General features: G+C 37.4%; 1 protein-coding gene and 1 long non-coding RNA gene across 3 annotated transcripts in view; one reads left to right on the forward strand and one right to left on the reverse strand.

Moving 5' to 3' along the window:
* Positions 1-615: 615 nt before the first annotated feature.
* Positions 616-1568, forward strand: LOC131972822 (uncharacterized). The gene is made up of 3 exons (XR_009394505.1): positions 616-656; positions 1053-1135; positions 1456-1568. It is a non-coding gene; the product is annotated as an uncharacterized LOC131972822 (long non-coding RNA).
* Positions 1569-8001: 6433 nt separating this feature from the next.
* Positions 8002-23843, reverse strand: part of lrrc4ca (leucine rich repeat containing 4C, genome duplicate a) — a 182865-nt gene continuing 167023 nt past the window's right edge. For both annotated transcript variants that reach the window (XM_059335029.1, XM_059335031.1), the window contains one exon: positions 8002-13594. In XM_059335029.1, coding sequence (XP_059191012.1) covers positions 11600-13543 — 1944 coding nt within the window. In that variant the 5' untranslated portion in view covers positions 13544-13594 and the 3' untranslated portion in view covers positions 8002-11599. The remainder of the gene's footprint in view (positions 13595-23843) is intronic.

The raw sequence follows: 23843 nt of genomic DNA on the forward strand, positions 1-23843 counted from the left end.
AGATTTTTTTTCAGGACTGCATTGCCATTGAGATATTAATGAAGTTAGAGACTTTTTACTTAGTTCAATGTGTTTACTGAAAGCTTGAGCTATTGATAATTTTAGATTTTGATTCACATAAGATTTGCACCAACATGCTCATTAATGTGATTTGATATGATTATGAAAATCTTTCCAAAAGACACAGACTGCTTTTTATTACTGACATTTTGTTCTTTGAATTTAAAAAAAGAAACACATTCATCACATTTTATACCAAACATGCTCCAGGTGCTAACTGTCTCTGCAGACTTGCTCACTCACCCCTGTGGAGCATTGGGCACTGAAATTTGCATGTACTTGTTCAGTTACAATGAACCCAGCAACCCTACACAGTGCAGTCTGTATAAATAGCCACCATATTAAACCAGAACCAGACATCCACTTTATTCAAATGACTTAAATCAGAGATTACCTGCTCAAAAATATGCCTCATGTCCTCTTTTCTGGTGTGATTCTGACCCTCTTGTCCTTGTCTTATTGTAGTGGTGACTCCCGCTGTGACAGGAAGTAGAGCTTCCAGCATCCAGCTTCCAGATTCCACTCCAGATTGCATCCCTCTCAGGCCTTATCTGATGATGTAGACCTGGAAATCGAGTATGGGGCTCTCCCTCTTTGTAAGTAGTGACCATTTTTATAGCATGAGAACTTGGTTGTCATTAGAGGGATGGTAGTTGTCATCAGTTGACAATGCAGATTGCACCGAATATTAGATAAGCAAAGCTTCATTTGAGTTTTGTACATAGAAAGGCTCACCCAGTTCCTTATTAACCTCATGTTTTTTTTCTTGTATTTTAATTGGCATTTAGAGATCCGATATTATATAAATTGTGATTTCCATATTTTTTGGGATTATAAAGTAGGTCTATGTGCTATATAAATACTGTGAAGTATCAAAATGCTCAAACCACAGAGGAAACACACAGCACATATTAAGAAACTGTGCCTTTAGACAAGCTGTCACAACTTAACTATATATAGTATATGTCTGACAGTCTACAATGATGTCACAGATATGCTGATGCAGATGTGGATGACCAGGAAAAACAGACCAATCAGAACGGACCTGGCTTTTCAGGAGGAGCGCTTAAACAAAGTGTGTGGGTGCAGACGGGTACAGCTTTATATTCATACAGACATTATGGTTAAAATAATGTGTTTGTTTAACATTAAAACATGCAAACACACACAAATATACAAGTTTGAAGATTACAATTAGCATATTTCTTCCATCATTCATCACTGAGCCCCTGACTTACTTCTCAGTTACCATCCATTCATCCATGTCATGTTCATTTGGTCCATTCTGCCATTCACTGGTTCATAATACAATGTGTAATCTTTATCATACAGTGCATGCTAATTGTGGTATTTCTCCATGATGATAGACACACTTTACTTTGATCTCATTTTCAGCTTGTCTGCCATGATGCAGTATTAGAACGAAGAGGGCAGCTACTGACCTCAAAAGAGGAACTGTCATCTCTGGGCATCTGGCTGCTTCAAGTCCCAGGGCAGTGGAAGCTGTGAATAAGGGCACATCATCAAATAAATTAAACATATATAAAAGCCTCTTCTTCTCTCTCTCTCTCTCTTTTTTTTTTTTTTTTGTTGGTTTATATGTTTATGAATCTAGAGCTTGTGAAAAGGCTTACCAGAAAACTTAAAGCACTCTGGTCTCCTGTGAGTTTTGTGCTTCTGGTCCAGACAAGCTGCCTTATTTCTTATTTTAAGTGAGTATTCCTCTAATTATATCTTTGGGGCTAGACCTTCTTAGTACCTGTTCCTTGGTTAAGTTGATTTCATCATATGTTGGACAGTCTCTGATCACAGCATGTCTGACTGTAAAGGTTGAGGGCTGCTTGGATTACACAGTTGCTCAGGAAACTTCTTTGCATAAGGAACTTTTTCTGTCTCTCCTGCCAGCACTTGCAAGACAACATATACTTTGCTAAAAGAGTCTATTTTTGCCCTTTGTGTCTAAAAAGATGCATTCTGACTTTAGGGCAGCAGTTTGAGAACAACTGTGTGAGAGGCAGTTAGGCAGTTTCTGGCAGTGATCTTTAAACATTTTCAAATGAAACCCCTGAATATGTTTCAGTTCACCCCCAGTACAGCCGGAGAACATGTGACCTTCTTTAAACTGGTGTTATTATCTCCAGCATACTTAAGTACAGAGTTTCACTATAGAAAGCACAAAGATTTATGTACACAGTCCTCTCTATAAAAAAAATAACTGTACAAAAACTAAACAAATGTATGTTTTTATTTAATGTATTTTTAATTATATTTAATTTATGGGTGTATCCTAACTAGACATGTGTAAACTATATTGTTTTGAGTTAAATACACTACTTGCATGCACAGTCTATCCATTACCCAAACAAAGGAATTAACAAACTACTCCTCAACCTTTTTCTCTCAGTGATATACTTTTTCTTCACAGTTTTCTATATAAACTGAAATATTATACACAAAAGAAAAACACTAGCATTCAAAACACTGTGCTGGCATTAAGCACCCATTAATTTACCCGAGCCTCAGGAGCAGAATAAATAAGAAAATGAGGAGTTTAATGGTGCATTAGTGAGGAGCCAGTGGAACAGGCCCTGGGCTGTGTTTTGAATAGGCAACTATTATGAAAACCAACCTGTCACACACTTGAAAGAGCAGACCAGTTGTTATTATACATTGTAATGCAATGTTTCCTCAAGGAGTAGACTGCAAGCTATGGCTTGTTTATGACCGGATGACACAAATGCGCCACATACATGAAGGGGTCGGATGAGCTCACCCCTTTGGAAGAAGAAGTTATTCAAAGGAAAACATTTAAATGTGTTTAACAAGTAGAACTGTGAATCTTGCTGGTGTTATATAGGGTCAAAACAATGCTACAGTATACACAGTTGAGTAACGCTTTATATTAAGGTCCTTGTAATAACCATTAATTAACAAGTAATAAGGCCCTTTTAAGTCCTTACAAGATGCTTATTAACATTATTGTGTGTTTATAAGCTTATATAAGTGTTAATAATGGCATTACAAATGGCATTACCCATGACCCACCCATTATGTCTTTTAAAATATACTTTATTGCTCATCTGTTATAAGTTAACTATAAGTTAACTATGCTTTTTGCAACTACCGGATCTAAAGCGAGAACAATGCCTTATTACTTGTTAATTAATGGTTATTAAGGACCTTATTATAAAGCGTTACCCACAGTTGTGACATGATTCTAAAACACATTTATTTTCTAGATGACAGCTTGTTTTAAAATGATTTCAATGAATAGCTGCTATGTTAATATATCTGATTACATATCTTTTTTAAGTAGCTTCATTTTGACTGTATGGCATGCAGGATAGTTTTCTCACTTCAATTAACAAACTGTTGTTAACAGCTTTGTATTCCCACATCACACAAACCTTTTTTTATATATGTATACTTGGTTGAGTGATGCTGCTTTACCCCTGATGGATACATCTAATCAAAGCCTCCTGTTGTGAAAACGAAAGCGAATCTTAATTTGCTTCAACCTCTCTCCTCTTTCTCACTAACTAACTTTCTCACGTATATGCCATGGAGTTGATATAGTGATGTATAACGATCAATAGAACATCTCAAATGTATTGGGAATCTGCTATGATTAAGACAAATGTAATAGAAGGGCCTAGTTTAAATCTTTATTGATTAAAAACTAATCTAGCCTACAAAGGGAAAAACCAGCATGGGCTTTAGTTGCACCACCCAGACTTTACACATAAAATCCCAGGGACATTCATGTTGTTTTAAATGGAGAACTGTACATTCCTTAAAAGTCTGTAATATCTGTAGCAGAATACTTTGCAACATTCTGCTTTTCAGTCAGTCTGAAGTTGTTGGCTTTCACATCTAAATAGAGAGACCCCAATGGATTTCTAAATCTTCAAACTCTTGGCTACAATATTGGGTTTTTTGGGGTGTAAATTCAAGCATTTACCTCCTGCTCTTCAGTATAGCTTAACCTTTATTTTGTCATCTCACAACTTTACAGGTAGTGCACATTATTTCAATCAGCCTTCTGTTAGTATGGACAGTATTACTTTTTGGTTTTGGTGTATGGCTAAAAGCTAGTTTGTCTTGTCTTTCTTTTTACCAGGTCTTTCTAGAGTTTCTTGCCACTCATAATCATGACTCTAGCTCTGGCGTACTCGGCTGCTAATGGTTCAGGTGCTACTTACATCCAGGACCTTGTCAAACTCTACACCCCTGCCCGTCCTCTCCGCTCTGCATCAGCCAAACAGCTGGCGACTCCCACCCTGCGTGGGTCAACTCATCTCAAAACCTCCTCCAGACTTTTTCTCTGTCTTGGCTCCCAAATGGTGGAACGAGCTCCCATCAACATCAGGACCTCAGACAGCCTGTACATCTTCCGCCGCAGGCTCAAGACCTATCTCTTCCAACAATACCTCGGTTAAGTCATGGTCACCTAACATATATATTAAAAAAAAAAAAAAAAAAAAAGCGCTTCTTTTTTCTCTTCTTCTTTTCTTCTTTAACATATAGCACTCCTGTAGCGATGACAGTTAAGCTCTTAAAGTTATGTACTTACTTGATTCCTGTGGTCTATGTCTAGTACCATCAGGTTGAATGCACTTATTGTAAGTCGCTTTGGACAAAAGTGTCAGCTAAATGACATGTATTGCAATGTAATGTCATAAAATTTGAAGGCTTTCACATACAGTATGTATTTTCTCTCTACGGTGTGGAATGATTTCAAGCTACAACTCAAGCATCTGATTACATCACATATGGTCACCAAAGTGTTGTTGAAAACCTAAATTGATTGAACCCAGGACCTCATATATGCAAAGCACATGCTCTACCACTGAGCTAATCCCCTGTGTATGGGCCTTAGAAAACAGTAGAAACTGTCAAAATGAAGCTGAATCTAGAATTACCAAGTCAAAGGCAACTGGCTTTTTTGTGTTTTTACTACGCAGCCACTTAGTTGTTTTTTTTAGGTCACATGAAGGGCTGCTGCAAATATTTATTTATTAACCTGGTTCTTTTTTCTGTCAAGTCATGCATCGTTTGAATAAAAATAGCACTAATCTGCTCATCATAGATTCAGAAGGTATTGTCTGCTAATTGCTCGTTATAGTTCGAATTCATCCAGAACCCCATAACATTTAATGATACTAAACAAAAAGAAGCAGTGGATCTTCACAGTTGAAAGGCTAGAACCAGCAAATACTTATTTTGCCCTGAAGAAGACTGTGAGTTGAAACAAGTAGACGCTAAGCCTGCTCATTAAAGGCTTTTTAATTTTTCCAAAGCAGTGTGCCTTGGTATTTTTTTGGTTGTTGATCACAAAGCTGAGTACTTTAGAAACTCTAACCTCTCTCTTTTTTGCTCTTATGAAATGTGCTTTGATTTAAAGAGCATCTGATTTTTGATAACTGTATTAGTGAACTAACACTCCTCAGCCATTTTACTGGCATTCGCTCTCTCCAGCAAAAAAAGTAACACATTATAGAAAGTTTTTGATCATTTCAGCATTAATCTAGTTGGTGCCATGGGAGTTCTTTAGAGTTACATGATATGAGGTGTGTATTATTGTTAAAAGATATTGGGAATTTATGTCATGATGGCATTATATGCAGCCAAGCTGTTTCTAATGATTCACTCTCTAAAGTCTTCAGTGTCACATGACAGTTTGAAATCACTGCCTAAAGAGAATTGACAATGATTGGTAAGCTCTTCTTTATTTTTATTTTTATTTTCACTGATTCACCCACTGCTTCATTACTTATTTTTACTTGTTGCTGACCAGTCTTGGGTCAAAGTGTTTACTTTTAGCAATCGGCCTGATCATGTGATGATCGCAAGCTTATGTCATTTGGCTAATTACCAATGGAACAATAGCTCATGAATGCTAATGATGGAGAAAGTAATTAAACATTGCAATCATCTTGTTTGTCTTGCTGGAATCTGCTCAGGATAAGATCCCAATCACATGCTGATGTACTAATACAGTTTTATTAACTCTCCATAAGCTAACACAATGGTATACTGATTGGATTTTAACAATTACATTACTAAAAGTGTCATTAAGTGTACTTTGAGGGCTTAATATTTAGATTAATTAAAACCACCAGATACAAGATGCTATATTATTACTAGTGAAATGTTTATTTTTATTCTTGTCTCATAATACTTATTCTAGTGCAAAATTGCATTTCATTTATTTATTTTACTTAATTTTTCCTGTCTTTTTATTGGTGATCAGGCCTAGCACTTCTAATGTCACTGTGTTCTGTAGACAATAAAGGCTTAATTTAATCGTCTTCTGTAAAAAATAAAAATGCCATAGAAAACAATCATAGTATATTATGCCGTCCAAAACATCATAAAAAATCAAAAGATAATATGTTGTCCAAAAATGTCATAAAAATATCATAAAAATGTAGAAATGCCAATAAAATGTCATTGTATAATATGTCTTTCAAAATACCATAAATACAATATGGGTGTCATATTATAGTATGCCATCCAAAACATCATGAAAATGAGGTTTTATATTATGTTATTTGAAAGTCAATAAAAGTAATGGTATTGTATGTCATCCAAAAAAATCTTGTTTTATAGTATGTTGTCCAAAACATCATAAAAGTGTCATACTATAGCGTGTCATCCAAAATGCCCTAAAAAGTCATAGCAGAGTATGTCGTTAAATTTCCACCAAAAAATAATGAAGTTATAGTATAACGATCAAAATGCCAAAAAAACTCATATTATATAGTATGCTGTCGAAAAATCCACAAAAGTCATTGTACAATATTTACTTTAAAAATACATTAAAAAAGTCATAGTATAGTAAGTCATCCAAAACATCATAAAAATGTCATAAAACTTACATTATATATTATCTCGTTCAAAATGCCATTAAAATGTCAGAGTATAGGATGTCATCCAAAAACATCATGAAAATGTCAATGAAATTTTGAGGTTATCTGAGCACTCATTTATAGTTCCTAAGTATACCATAGTAACAGAACTGTATGCACCAGTATGTGGGGTGCATTATAAATCATTTGTATGCTCAGCATTGTGAGGTCCTGCATAGTTATGGTTATCAGTGCGTCACTGCAGCAAATGTACGAAGAAAAATGCTTGCAAATTTACTACTAACTGCTTAACCCTTAACAGGGCACTCATTGAAATACTTGCAAATTCCAAATTTCAACCCTACAAAATATTGGAGGATATTACATGTGTGTAAAAAAAAACATACGGACCCGGGGGAGGGGGGTAATATTTTGAGAAAAAAATTCAAGAGATTAAAGTGGCAAATCTACGAGAAAAAAATGTGCAGATTTATGAGATTTAAAGTGGTGAATCTGGGAGAAAAAAGTTGCTTTTTTCCCACTTTTTTATTGTAAATCTGCGAGTTTTTTTCGCACAGATTTGCCACTTTAAATCTCTTAAATCTGTGACTTTTTTCTTGTAGATTTGCCACTTTAATCTAGTAAATTTGCAACTTTTTTCTCGAAATATTACCTGAAGTTACCAAATATAGTTCTTCACCCGATAAAGGGTTAACTAATTCTGGTTTTACACTGATGCTATGCAAAAACACTTTAGACTGTATCACTACATCCATGTTAGGAAAGCATTATGATTGCATTGTTTTATGAATATACATTCTTATAAATACTGCTGTAAACCATGACATTCATGGATTAAAAAAGGTCTTTATTTTTCCATACTTGTGTTGATGATTGGAAACAGACAAATAATCAAAATAATAAAATTTGATAATATAGTCAATTGTAAGCAGGAGTTATCGTTTGATAAATATTGGTATTACAGATAATTCATAGATGAAAAAGTGTTGGAAAACAAAGTATGAGACTGAGTACTGTATCTCTATTCGTCCTGTGGCACAGGATGGAAGCAAGAATCAGACAATGCAGAAAAACAACAATAGTTTATTTTAACCATATTTTGTGTATGAACTACAAACTCTGGTCTCTATAATCAATCTCCATATCTTTTAAAGGTCATGAAAGAATGCTTACATGAAAATCAATCTCTTATTCTTTTACAGCATGTTTCTCTTTTTCACTTTTAGAACAGGTTGTTGGCACATGTAAAATCAAAATTTAAAAATTTTTGTTTTTGTTTTGTTTTATTCTCAAAATGTATTTTTATATAAATCTACCACTAGAACAGCATTCCCTCTCAGAAAAAAAGAAAAGAATGTGGAAAGAAAAGAATATTGACCAAAAATATTTAGATATCTTACATACATGAGACAGCTTGACTAAAATGCAACAAATTTACCATTTAAATTTTCAGACAATTTACCTCCAACTAAAGGCAAAAAGGGGAGGATGGTTACACTCTCTTACGTAAACTGAGTAGAATTGTGATCCACATTCCACCACTAGGAACTCAAACACAGACTAAATGACACACACAGCCCTGTCATTCTATGGTTTACAAATGTGCCAAACTCCACAGAAGTGCAATTATGGGATAAATAGTGTCAGGGGGTGACGAAAGAAGCTCGATACGGGGTAATCAATTATCTCATTCCATCTGGACTAAAATTATCTGGGGACCTCGTGCTATTCAGAAACCCCCCATATCTGTGTTGTGTGCAGCACATTCAAAGTGAAGAAATCAATTTGCTAAACTAATCTCCAGAATTATCTTGATTATCAAATTATTTCAAAACATACAGTGGGTCTCTATATTGAGTGGATACAATAGCCTCCTGCATTTGCACCCAAAATAGTATCAAAGCTCCCATTAATAATTTCCACTGCAGCCTCTATAATTCTTGACCTTGAAGAGGAAGAAAAATTAGCACAAAAAACAAATTAAAATGCTATTTCACACGAGACAAATTATATTAAATGACCTCTGTATTAGGTGAAATATAGTAGTAATTTAAGATGTTTAATTACCAGATTACAGACATAGATTATTAACATATATAATCTATGCACTTATTGTATTACATATCACAAGAGGACCCCAGGTAATATAAGTCTTGTGGGAATAGGGCTTTAGATTATTATCTTATTGTTTAATTTAATTCTCTTTTCATATCCTCGTCATGAAATACCGAGAAAATACTGTATCTCATTTATTCTCAATTGAAAAATGCTGACACATTAAATTCGGAGAAGGCCTATTTGTCTTGTAGTTCAAAAATCTGTCTTGATGAGTAGTCAATCTCTGTAGGCTTTAATGGTGGTTTTAAAAGTTTAATAGTTATATCATTTTGTTGTTCGACTATAATCTACAATGTTGGATATTGAAGTTGAATTCATATTCAGTGGCTTTGTTTAAGGAAGTGCAGAGTAAGGCTAGCCAGTATAGGTTAGAGTGGTTTTGACCAATGGAAGGGAAGGAGGTGGCCGCTGTGACATGCATGGGCCTATGAACATTACAGCTTTAGATTGACCGTGTGATGTTTTAACCAAATGGTGACTGTTTGAAACAAACGAGACTTGATATTGATTGTGCAGCAGTGGTAATATGAGAGGTTTCAGTGGATGCGTTGGTATTTTATTTCTGCTGTAAAAACAAAACAAAACACTGCTACCATTGGAATCTACTGTAACCACCATTAATATGAGCCTATACCTTTCAGCCCTAAAGAGTATTTTTAACTCCAGCATAGTGTGAACTTTTGGTGGAGTACAAATTCATTGTTATTCAAGTGCATAATGACTCAACAGAAAGTGCATGCCACCATCTGTAACATTAGTTTTTATGAGTCATTCTCCTCTATATATTTCCATACTGTAACACCTTGCTATAATGAAAACACAAAACTGAATTAAGCATGACAGTGGCCTAACTTTTTATATATATATTACTGTTAGGGGAGCAGAAACTGCCCTTATTTCCTAAAAATAAACCTGGGGCATCTCCCTAAGTGTTGAATATGGCACATGTCTGCCTAACCTCTGCATTTATGGTGCCTGCCGCCATTTTTCACAGTGGGGACTTTGAAATGGTTTCCAAGGTGTGGGCGCCTGCAGAGCTGTGTTCATCCAAAGCCCATGGGCACATCAATTAAAATGGAAATTGTGTTGTCGCAAAGGGAGAGGGAGAGAGGCAGGTGCAACCCAAACATCTGGTTGATGCCCGATCCCACACATTCACCCCTAAAGCCTCTCGCAGCATAAGCCCCGCCGCTCAGGGGGCCAAGAGCTGTGGTTGGCAGGGGCAGGGTGTGAATCTGGGGGTGCCAGGCACTGCCCATGTGGAAACGTGGCACACAGATGACAGGCAATGTGCTCAGACAGCTGTATAAAGGGTTTAAGCTCTTTCTTCAGCTCATCAGTCTGCTTCTGACAGCATTCAGTCCTGCAGTATTGCAGATGAGGTAAGGGGTCCGGGCATGAAAAAGGTGGCTTCAAAGCAATCATCTTCATATGCCACAGTACAAAGCACCGTGAGGTAAAGGTGAGGCCATGATACATTGAAAACATTTGGAGGCAGTGGACTTTCGTCAGATCATCTATATTCTTGACAAGACTTTCGTATTTTTTTCAATCACAGATATGTAGAATCTAAAGTACTTATTAATGCTGCTCCTGTATCATGACTCTGAGAATATAAATTGGTCTTAATGTAATTAATGTTCTCTATAATAATCTCTTAAATGTCTCAGAGAAGCTGGGAACTTGAATCAAAACAAGTGGAGATTAGGTATTTTTTTTTGCATATACATTAGGAACACAAAGACAAATGTAAGTTCTTTTCATCGTTAATCAATAGAATTTAATTTAACTAAAATGCACTTCTAATAGTGAGCCTCGACTTTTACAACAGAAGAATGCAGGGCATATTCCCGTCATTTAAAATCCTCACTCGACTGATGACAGAGCAAAGTGCCTCATATGTATGTGACAGATATAATTAAACAGTGAATTATGATCAAATTTCGTCACTGACAGTTCTGTCACTCACTGTAAAATAATGAACAAGTGCTCAATTCATCTCAGTTACAGATGGTCACAAAAGATTTCATCACTTAATCCACAGCTGGAGAAGATCGCTAATGTGCTCTAGATTCCTTTGATACATGGGGGAAATGATGTTACTATCTCTTCTCATCCAAACACTGCAGTTTACCAAAAAAAAGAACAATAATTTGCTTCAGTAGTTTTTCTTCAACAGATGTTTTCAAACAGAGTTTGAAAGCATATTAGTAAACCAATCCCGTGAAATGAGAGGAAGGGGAAAAAACATGAAATAAGTGCTGAAAAAATAATTGCAGAATACAGTTTTTTCTTGATTTAACCACAATAGTTTTTTCTTAAATAAATAACTTCTGTTTTGTAAAGACACTTTTTGAAACAGTAGACATACCCTAATTCCCAAAGTCATTGAATAAACATCACCCACCACTGATTTGCTAAACACTTGAGTCTGTTCCTCCATGTTTGAGCCAGAGTCCTCATTACCAATTGTCAGTAAAGTCCTGTCAGCAATGTTTTTATGTAATTCCATCAGTTTTATAATGTCTCATTTTGAAAAAAAAAAGGGATTAGATTTGGGTCTCTTGTACATTGTCTTTCGAGCTGGCCCGGATTAGCAAAGGTTCGTGCGCTGAGCTGTGTATGGAGTTGATAGTGGAGGCATGGTTGTATGCAGTCTTGTAGGTGTTATAGTGGTTGAGGTGCTCGTGCTCAAGAGGAGGCAGGGTCAGGTGGCCCTCCATGCCCGGGCCTCCCGTTACACAGTCCTCATCCACATTGATGATCTCAATGGTGCGTTGGGGTGCGTGGTGGTTCTGCTGGTGGTGCTGTTTGCGCATCTTGTAGAAGATGATCAGCATGACGGCTGCCATGAGTGTGATCGCGACGAAGCAGCCAATGATGATCTTGGTCGTCTTCATCACCTCGTCCAAGCCGTTCAGCGAGCCCTCCCCCAGCTCCGTGACGGGGATTGTGTAAGTCTTCTCCGTGGCGCGGGTGGAGAGCGGGGTCCGGACTGTTGTGGTGGTTGTAGAGGTGGGTGAGACAGACTCCCATGCACCAGCAGAGGGGGTGGGTCCCACTTTCTGCTGCACAGCGGTGGTGAAGCCTTCATTATGTGGAGTCTCGATGGTCTCCACTGTCACTGTGGTGAAGTAGCTGAAGCTGCTGTTCTCTGTAGAGGACACATTGAGTGTGGCAGATGCTGTTGTGTTACCTGCAGAATTACTGACCATACATGTGTATGTGCCCGTGTCCTGCATGGTAACATTGGTAAAGTTCAGAGTGCCATCGTTCAGCACGGAGATTCTGATCTTGTAAGCACCGTGTGTCATGATGGAACCATTGGGTGTAATCCAGCTGACCGAGGTCAAGGAGCTGGCTCTGCATTTCAACTCGGCAGCGCTTCCCTCTGTCACATTTAGGTCTGCGGGAGGCTCCACAATAACAGGAGCATAACAGTGAAAGTAGTTCTGGTCCAGCTCGCCAATGTATCGTCCCTTATGGTGGGTTGGGGAGCTGCAGCGGGCACAGCAGCTGGTGTTTGCTGGTACCATCTCCTTAAGCCACCAGCTTAGCCAGAGGATGTCACAGTTACAATTCCACGGGTTGTGGTGCAAGTGCACCCTCTCCAGGTGATGTAAAGGAGTGAAGAGATCATGGGGCAAAAGGGTAAGGTTGTTATGGGCTAGATTGAGCTCCACTAGTGACTGCAGGTCATCAAAAGAGTTCCTTTCTATGGTCTGGATCTGGGCATGCATCATCCATAGCTTCTGCAAATGGATGAGCCCTTTAAAAGAGCCAGGCCGGATGACAGTCAGCTGGTTCCCCGACATCTCCAGTTCATCCAGCTTCACCAGGGGAATAAGGTTGGGAATTTCTTTCAGATTGCACATTCCCAGATTTAAGTAGCGTAGATTGCTCAGCCCTTCAAAGGCCCCCTCAGATATGTAGGAGAGCCGCTTGAGCTCCCCCAGGTCCAACCGCCGTAATGAGGGCACTCTGTTGAAAGCATAGGAGGGAATGCTCTCTATGGGATTATTCCTCAACCAAAGCTCCTTTAGTTTGGACAGGTACTCAAATGCCCCGTTTGGGATAGTAGTGAGGCGGTTATCAAAAAGCTCCAGGGTATTGAGGCTGGCCAGTCCATTGAAGGCCCCAAGCTCAATTTTGCGTATGTGGTTTTTGCTCAGCTGTAGGATCTCCAGATGTCTTAGGTGCTTGAAGCTGTCCACCTTTATGACCTGAATGAGATTTTCTTGCAGATTCAGGTAGCGCGTGTTAGTAGAGATGCCATCAGGGACATCCCGCAGGCCCCGCCGGGTGCAGATGACTTTGCTGAACTGGTTACTACAGGAGCAGACAGAGGGGCACGTCTGAGCACGTACCAGCCCTGCCACCACCAGCAGCTGGAGGGCCAGAAGCAGCACAAACAAAGGGTCGGACAAGGCCCGGTTCCACCTAGGACCTCGCATCATCTGCTGCTGCTGAGAGGAGGTCATCTTGTTTAACATTCATAATTCGTTGACTGGTCTTCCACTCTTTGGAATGAGGATTTGGGCTCACTGGAATGAAATGAAAGACAGAGGAGAAAAAAGAAGTGTTAAATAACAGAATATGTTTTGGATTCTCATCTGCAACATCTGATAATTATCACTCACTCTATGAAAAACTATGAAAACATTAACATATTATGAATTATATTATATATATGACAGATATTCATCAGGCTGATGTATCTGTTGTAGCCACCAACAATCACACATGCATACATCCACGCACAAACTTGCAACCTTGATCAAGTGCCTTATATTCATCTCTGTTTCTGGGCACAATGTCCTCCATGCACTCTCAATCTCAGTCACATAAAATAAAATCACAATGAAGCAGCCAACTTCTGTGCTGTATCTCTGTGGGAGGAGGAAGGGAGGGAAGAAAAGCAGCTATGACTGCTGTGTTGTGTGATTTATATTTGAGACTCGGGAGACATAAATAATAAGGAGGCTCGCCACCCACAAGTCCTTCAATCGAGTCGAGATATCTGGAAACGTCTGATTACAACTCACAGTTCCTCAAAGGCACGTATGTGACTGGAATGTCAAACAAGCAAGACAAAATGTTACCGGGTAATTTGTTTGCGTAACTCTTCATGTATTATGCCAGAGGAAACTGTGGAAATACAAACAACGTATTCTTTGATTAAGATTTACTGTGTGCGAGCAGAATGATGCTATGGCAGCTGCGGAGTGTGACTAAATGACAGATGTTTATTTATTTGTTTCCTACTCAATATTACCAGTATTCTTCAAAGTTTCATGGTTGCAGAGTGAATAGTGGTTAAAAATGTGCCATTCCTACAGTATAACTAACGAGCAGAAAGATGAGACACGGTGGAACTTGTGGAAGTAAAGCTCGAAATAAAAACTTCACCTGGAAAGCAACAACTGAAAAGTGGGATTTAAATTGTGAGTTTTAAAAGTAACCTGAATACACAATATGCATATAAGAGTGACCGAATATAATAATTAAGAAAGAAAGTAATCAGTCACAAATCATTACTAACATACTTTATGGTAGATACAGCTTTTGGCTGAGAATAATATACGTTGTACAGCTGAGAATATTTAGCCACTGAAATTTTTTATGGTTGGGGTTTATTTATTTATTTATTGGATCTCGTTTAGCACCAGCACATTAGTATAGCTATTCTTCCTGGAGTCCAAACATTAAATCAAATTGTCCATTCTCCGAGATCATCAACAAAACAAAAACAACAACAACAACAACAACCGTCAATACGGTCACAACACATATACAATCATAGACACTGACAAACATGTATCACAAGACATGACGCAACACTTGTACAGTAAAATTAAGAGTCCATACACAACATACAAACGCCAAACAAAATAGATACCAAAAAATAAATAAAAGATAGATAAAGGAAAAGAAAAAGCGGTCTCACAGGATAGGAAGCTTGTTTATACGAAGACCCTTGTCGACCCGTACAGTTTAGCTACTGCAGCTACAATATTAAAAGAAACTGTTTAAGCAAAAATGTATAGACTGTATAGAGTATAAACTATCAAAATCTAGCCCTCCCACAGATCCATTAAGACATAGCTTGTTGCATTACCAATAAGCTAATTACATTAGCTTCAGTGTTCAGGTATGACACCCTTGTGTGACTTCATAAATCAGTAAGATCGATGGATGAATGGCCTACCAGCCGCAGTGTCAGCCATCCAACGCCCACTCCCCATGGCTTTCACTGCAGAATACGGCCACATAGAAACATTAAATGACTAAAAAGAAACCAAAACAACTACATAGATTAAAAACTGTGAATCAAAATTACTGTGAGAAGAGGCAAAATAGACACAAAGAGACACAAAGCAACTACAAACGGACACAAAACTACAAAGAAGCACCCAATGACTACAAAAAGGGGCAAAACATGCAAAGAAAAAACTGAAAGACCTAACAAATTCATTCATAATCCTTAACTGCCTATCTGCACTCAGGTCGCGGAGGGCTGGAGCCTATCCCAGCTGACATTGGGATAGAGGCAGGGTACACCCAGGTGGCCAGACTATCGCAGGGCTGACATATAGATACAGACAATCACACTCTCATTCACACCTACGGGCAATTTAGAGACAACAATTAAACCCAAGTGCATTTTTTTGGGCTGTGGGAGGAAGCCAGAGTACCCGGTGAGAACCCACGCTGACACGGGGAGAACATGCAAACTCCACACAGAAGAGCAGCAGGCGGAAGGCGAACCAGCGACCCTCTTGCTGTGAGGCAAGAGTGCTAACCACTACACCACCATCTTGTTCCCCTAACAAATTAATTAACAAATAAACAAAAACAAATACAAATAGACACAAAACAACAACAAAAGGAAGCTTGATAACTAAAAAGTGTGTGCACCTTGTTCCTATGTGGAGTCGGGGCCCTTTTAAAGGTCTGCACCCCCACAGTCTCATAATCTGCCCGTGATCAGCACCTACTGAGGTTAATCGGAGTAAACTTAATTTTCCCCACTTCATTATGAAAGACTAAATTATAGTTGCAATGTTAACTTACTAATACATAAACAGTAATTACAGTAAATGATGTAATTGGCATGACAATTGTAGATCATGAGATTTAAATAGTGCAATATTACTCTCAACAACATTTTGCTTGTTGTATAGCTGCAATCATTTATTAGGGCCTCGGGGCAATCGCACCGAGCACTGGTCCCATACAGCAATAGCTGTAGGGACCAGTGCTCGGAGCACTACTGTTATACTGTGGATTTCTTCTTATTCCTCTTCCGGACGCAATTTCGTCCCGCTACTAGTCCTACAACTTGAAGAGTTGCAGGACAAATTATATATCAAAACGTGCGGTTTGATCGGGATCGGTGTGCTATTACTTTTCTCTACAGAATACGAATTTTTCGCAACGTAAATCGCGAAAAACTGCCCAAAATTTTGCATTGAAATGAATGGGACGGCCGAAAGAAAATGAGCGAAAATGAACAATAATTGGAGATTTTCAAACGTCAACTTCTCCGGCATAATTTCAGCTAGAGACTCCATTTAAACTTTAAACAGTAGACACAAGTCTTGTGTATCGGTGTATTAATCCACATTTCGATAGGCCATATAGTTTTTTATCAATCCCTGTTCAATGACCATGATCATTTTTGTAGAAATTCTGAGATTATAATGGGTGTGTATTGCACGGAATGTTCGTGTCACAGTGTGTGATGTCATCACTCAGAGTGTAGAGGGAGAGGTAAAACTGTCAAAAAATAAATTTGAAAACTGCGCTCCAGGCTGCAAATTCCACTCTACAGAAATAATTTATACATAGAAACTTAGGAAAATTTGTCTTCTCCCTCACAATCCTCTGGTAAAGCTGTCAGAGTTATAGTTTTGGCGTAGGACGCACAGATGCGCCACCAACATGCACCAACTGCCTCATTGGGTCCCATATTAAAAACGCAGGGAGATTTCGGCAAAAGGGAGATGGAACAGTTTTTTTAGATCGCTCTACCAAAGCTATTTTTTCATTTTTCTTAAAAAAAAACATATGTAGACGTTCAGGAAGAACTCAGGACGCTCAAAGTGAAGTCGGATCAATGATAGGTATTATGGTTTTGCCAAAAATGCTTTCTGTTCGAGGCCAGAAATTCCAGTCTGTCCACCTCTGGCTGCTTTCACTGTGCCAGAAGATTCCACAGCTGTTAATTCTGTTGATTGCTCTGCTCTGATTGGTCGACCCCAATGCTTTGATGCTTTGATGTGATTACAGTTACAGATACACGCACACACACACACACACACACACACACTGGTCATTTAATGTAATAACAGTTAAGGATACACGCACGTACACACACACACACACACACACACAACTGGTCATTTAATGTAATAACAGTTAAAGATACACACACGCACACACACACTGGTCATTTAATGTAATAACAGTGAAAGATACACGCACGCACACACACACTGGTCATTTAATGTAATGACAGTTAAAGATACACGCACGCACACACACACTGGTCATTTAATGTAATAACAGTTAAAGATACACGCACGCACGCACGCACACACACACATGCACACACACACACACACACACAAACACACACACACATATGCGCACACATTTTGAGGTTAAAGGGCATAGGTTGCTGTATAAATAAATACTTGAAGAGGAATGTTTGTTGTAGTTGTGCTCCTTGTATATTATATAGTATCATAATATTACTAGTATTAATTGTTTGAAATCTCTGACGAATCTCATCATAGTGTACACATCCCCGTGGCCCTTTCAAAATTTCCCCAGAGGAAATTTTTTAGTTCCAACATATTATTTTTCACCGCTGTCACAAAAAGATGGATTTTTTTTTTCCTCTCTAAGTGAAAGACAGGGAAACACCCTGGGCAGGTCGGACGTGAGTCACAGAGCTAACACAGATAAAGAGAAGCATTTATAGAGCCTCTAATCTACCTGACCTGAATGTTTTTGAATGTGGGAGGAAACTGGAGCACATTCAGAAAATGATTGTGAACATGAGAGGAAAAAAAAGGTGAACTTCACACAGAAAGTGCTCGAGTTACAACCTGCAGTGAAATGACAGTGACGAAGCTGCCGTACATGTTGCTGAGCTACAAATAGCTACAGTAAATCTGTCTGACACACAAATAAGTTTTAATCTAGAAACAAAGTAACCATATGAGCTCTGAGCGACAGGGCTTCTCTTGGGATGTGTTTGATGAATGGAGTAAAACAGCTGTCATATTTAAACAAGGCAATTACAAATAAATGTTATTTATTGTCACTGAGTCAATTGTCACTGAGACTGTGAGTTTAGAACACAAATTAACAAAATTATGAAATTAAAAAGTGGTGTGGCTTCTCAAAAAGGATAAGGGCTGCCGTAAATAGTCTGTTTCTTCACAGCCTTTAGATTTCAAAATAAGACACCTCAGCGGTAACAGGAAACACTTCACTGTAAACAAAACAAACAATAGCTACTCAATAAAATTGAGGCAACAGATTGCACGCAATTTTATTTATCAAATGTATATTACAAGTTGAGTTAATAACAACTTAAAAGGAAGTGATAAGTGTCAATTAAAAACGGACTAATTCTATTGTGTTGGATTAATTCAAAATTCTCTTGATTTAGAATTACAAACACATAAAGATTCTATTTAATGTGATCAAAATAAGTAGATTCTATCTCAAACATTTTATATTAAAGTTACTTAATATTATTATATTAAAGTTAACTGCATCAAAACACATTTATATTTAATACATTTTATCAAATATATCAAGTAAAATGAAATGACTACAGTATAATTTATTGCAGTGTAAGAGACTGTCACTAACACACACACACACACACACACACACACACACAGAGAAAAGTATAACAGTGTAACAGCATTACCATTACAGCTGATTTCTGAACAGAATAGAATAAATCCACTACATGAATGCCGTTCTGGGATTACATTATTTACTGTTTCTATACAGTATGTTCAACACACAGCCTAATCTGCAACAGAAAGCTCTTCACTTAAGAACGAGCAGGGTATTACTGTAACTACTGATTAATTGCTTGATTACTGACTCCATTAATTCTTCAATTACAAAATTTAAATTTCCAAGCAGCAAAAGCCTGAGGGGGGAAAAAGAATGTGTTTCGACGCAGGGGTCCAAATGTGACAGGGATCACACACTAGGCTGAAAATCACATTCCTTTATGGCAGCTTTAATGTGTAAGGAATTAAAACCTTGCACTAAACAATTGACTGCGGTACAATTCAGAGTAAAATATGAGGTGTCTGCTTGTATCGTCTGACTGACCCTCTCAGAAGGAAGTTATAATAAAAGTGAACACACACTCACTTATTATTCAGACAAGTACAATGCTTTTTCAAGGTGAAACTCCATCAATAATATGACCAAAGAGAAAATATGCTGCACAGTTTGGATTTATGAATAACTATCCCTCGGATAAGGAATCCCTGTATCTTATTCCACTATTTACTCATCCTCCTTTTCAACAGATGAAACCTTGAAAAGAGATAAACAATGAATCAGCAATCCAAATTATGGCAGCAGAAAAGATGTAGTTGATTTACAAAGCAAAGCAATGCCTCCTCTCAGTGACAATGAAAGCAGCAAAATTGGATTTACGTAGTGCAGTGAAGGAATTAGATGAAAAGAGATAAGAAAAATGAGATTAAGAAAAGAATGCATTTTCAAACTTTTGTCCTAACAGATTATGAACTGCCAGCTGTCTTTGTCTGCTAGAGAGAACCAAAGCATGACCCAGATTAGCAGGACTGCAGACAATTGAAGAGCAAGATCTGCAACATTTCTGAATTAATTTCTGGTTTATGAAACGGAAACAATTCATTTTGCAGCCGACGATACAAAGAAACTCTCTATGTTGCGACATCCAGCTGTTTAACTGCATGGATAGCAAAACATCAGAAGACGCCATCATGTTAATTAATTTCATCCATATACATTTTATTAATCAGGATACTCTTTTAATGGAGCTACCATATAAATTACAACATGAATACCACATTAGTACTTGACTATACAGTGGCATACATTTAGTGACCACAAACAGTTTAGGAAGGGAGAGTTTCCAAAACATAGTCTGTGTCTCAATTAGACAACAGAATTGAGCAAAAAACACTTGCTATTTTTAGTGCTTAAGCACTAAGTATTCAGATCCCTTACTTAAGTAAAAGTACTAATACCACATTGCAAAATTACTCCACTAAAAGTACAAGTCCTGCATTCCAGTTGTTAGCTTTAGTTACTTTTCAGGTCAAGATTTAACAAACATGATCAATTTAAAGTGATTGGACTTTTTTTTCCCTAATTAAACATCATCACAGAAGGTCTATATTAGGAAGTTAAAATGCTGTTTACATAAATGCATCAATATAAATAATCTAATAATATATTTAGAATATATATAACAATCTGAGTGATCCATTCTGAATAATGACTACTTTTTTCTTTTTATACTTCAAGTACAGGTGCATCTCAATACATTAGAATATCATAGAAAGTTTATTTATGTCAGTAATTCAATTCAAAAAGTGGAAATAACACATTATATAGACCCATTACACACAGAATGAAACATTTAATGTCTTAATTTATTTAATTTCTTCTAATAATAATGATTATGGCTTACATTTAATGAGGACCTAAAGTTCGTTGTCTCAAAAAAATGTATATTACAAAAGACCAATTTTAAAAAGTATGTTTAATATGGAAATGTTGGCCTCTGAAAAGTATGTCTATCTATATGCACTCAATACTTGGTTGGGGTTTTTTGACTTGAACTACTGGAGATTGACTTTTCCATGATATTCTAATGTATTGAGATGCACCTGTACTTAAAGTATAAAAAGTAAAAAGTAGTAATTTTTCAGAATGGATCACTCAGATTGTTATATATATTGGAAATATATTATTAGATTATTTCTATTGATACATTTATGTAAACAGCATGTTAACTAATTTTAACTTCTTAATATAGACCTTCTGTTATGACGTTTAATTAAAAAAAAAGTCAAATCACTTTAAAGTGATCATGTTTTGTATGTTACATCTTGACCTGAAAAGTAACTAAAGCTGACAACTAAATGTAGTGGAGTAAAAAGTACAATATTTACCTCTAAAATGCAATTCATACCGCAAAATTGTACTTGAGTAAATGCACTTAGTTACATTCTACCGCTGGCAATGACAATTATGATATAATGCAGTGCACTACGATATAAATGTCATATTCATAATGCTAAAGCGTTAAGTGTGGACTGCTGGAGGCTTCTCAGCCTCAACTGTGGCCATTTTGGCTACATAGTAGAAGGGGGAACAACCAATCCATATAATTTATCAATGCTATAATCTTCATACCAAATAGTGAGTGAGGAAGCATATACTGATGATAATATACCATACTAAATGACATGTGGTCAAATTTGGATTTTACTAATCCTGCTTTTGATTTTGGTTTTTGACATTGAAAAGCTCATTTTGATTGATTTTTTAATTTAGAATTTAATTTGTGACACCTTCAGTCCTAAATATGGACATGAAAATGGAGACACATAAACCTATACTTTACATAGTAGTTTACATAGTAATAGTGTAACTGACCCCGCTATAAAAATCAATGAGAGTATAAAGTTAATACAATACAGTGACTGTCTCCTATAAGACTTACAAGGTTTTCTTTTGTTAAATGACATAATAGTAAACAAGCAGCAGTTTGAAATTCAGTGTATTCAGAACATTGAATTGTATTGTAAGAATAGCAAGGGTTAAAAGGTGTCAAACACTAGCTGCATTAGCATCTAATTTAAAATCACAAATCTGTTTCTCCGTTGACAACAAAGTGCATTTGTAGAACGCACTAAGAGTGTAGCCTGCTTTGAATCAAACACGGCACACAAATCACTTATAAATGTGCCTGTATAGAATCATGCATGCCACTCTACTCCTTACATCAGGGTGTAATTACAGCAACCAGCTCTTCAGTCCTTTTCCCACAAACCCTCCCTGAGGATCTGCCATCAGACCACTTAAAGGTAACCAATGGGAATTAACTTTGGCAGCCATAGAAACAAGAGACTTGTCTCTTTGCATGACACAACTAATCAATGCTCATACTGCATAAATACAAAAGCTGTCTTGCTGGTATTGCTCAGGTCTTTTTCTCATCTCTTTTGTATGTGCACATTAGAACAATTACCATGCTTCCCAGTCTTCAGCTGCATTGAACATCGTATAACAGAAACAGAAACCTTTTGAATCCAATATGAGCAACAGGGGCGACAGTTTTTAAAAAATATGTACGTTAAGGGTAATTTTTCACAAGAATGATTTTGACATTACCAATTTAAGGGTAACCGAGGACAATACAGCTGAAGCTATTTCACAGTATTTATTTGTATAATCATATATCTATAATTAGAAAATCTGCATCAAAAACCTGTGATTTAACCATGTAAAGTAGTGGCTCTAATAGCTTACCATCAATTCACAAGTAGTGGATATGTGTAGTAATTTAGCCTCTACACTATTTATATTCTAAATGCATTTTATGCTTGTATAAATCCTGTGTTTGATCATACCATTATTCTATTTTTGTGGCTGAATGCACAGCTGGAATTGTGTAGCTGGTTTCAGCAGTGCACACTGTGCCGCACAGCAGTTTCCACTGGGTCTACTCTCAGCCCTTTCCATGAGTACAGTAATTCTGGAGTCTAAATCGTATTTTTGCATTATAAATCAGCCAGAAAAGGCAGAATGAATTATTTAGTAGGGCTATGGGAAATTCTAGAGGGGCTAAAGCCCCCTAAAATAGGTCTGGTGACGCCACTGCTTGGCAAAAAAAAAAAAGCAAAGTTGTTTTTTTTCTGCTCTCTAATCTTGGTCAACAAACATTTCCTGTCTTCACGAACACATTCATGGCTTCATTTGAAAGGTGAGGAAAGTGATAGGGGACTTGACCTGAGGCTTTCTACACTCACTTAATGCTTGAGTGCCCACTGATTATGAACTTTTTAGTGAGGAGTGACAGGCAGAAGATTCAGCTTTCACACTGCATGGGGAGGGAGGGGCGGGGGGTGATGAGAGACTGTAGAGTGAGAGATGTGTGCAAAAGAGAAGGGCTGGCATCTATGCTATGGGGAGAGAGAGCAAGAGAAAGAGAGGGAGAGACAGAGAGAGATTAATGAGATATAAATCAAATCAGGTCACTTCTTGATAATGCCAGCAATCTTGCAACGGCTCCAAATATAAACCAGAATCCTTTATGGATTCCAGTGTGGGAGGGATACCCACCACATGCATCACAATCTTCTCCTCCTTTCCTCCTCTTCAGCCTCACAGCATAAACATGCACAACACACCATGACTAGTTCAACCAACAGATAGGATGTAGGACGATATCGGGCTATTTTTACGATGCAGTCATATTTTACACTGAGTGTTTAGTCATTGTTTATCTTAATCAGTGTATTAAGATTTCACTGGGGTGAAAACAGAACAAACATCTTCCCCTTGAGCCAGTGTCAGGGACTGCTGTGGATCTTGTGCTAATATTTTAGAGCTGAAGACAGCCTGTCATTCAGTATGACTCAACTGCTTGGCTTCTATATTTGTAATTAAATATATTTTCTTTAATTTATTGTTTTGTCTTCTAGATGATACATTTTCTCCTCCTTCTAATCGTTGAAAAAATCATCA

This window comes from Centropristis striata, chromosome 6 (assembly GCF_030273125.1).
Source record: "Centropristis striata isolate RG_2023a ecotype Rhode Island chromosome 6, C.striata_1.0, whole genome shotgun sequence".
NCBI lineage: Eukaryota > Metazoa > Chordata > Actinopteri > Perciformes > Serranidae > Centropristis > Centropristis striata.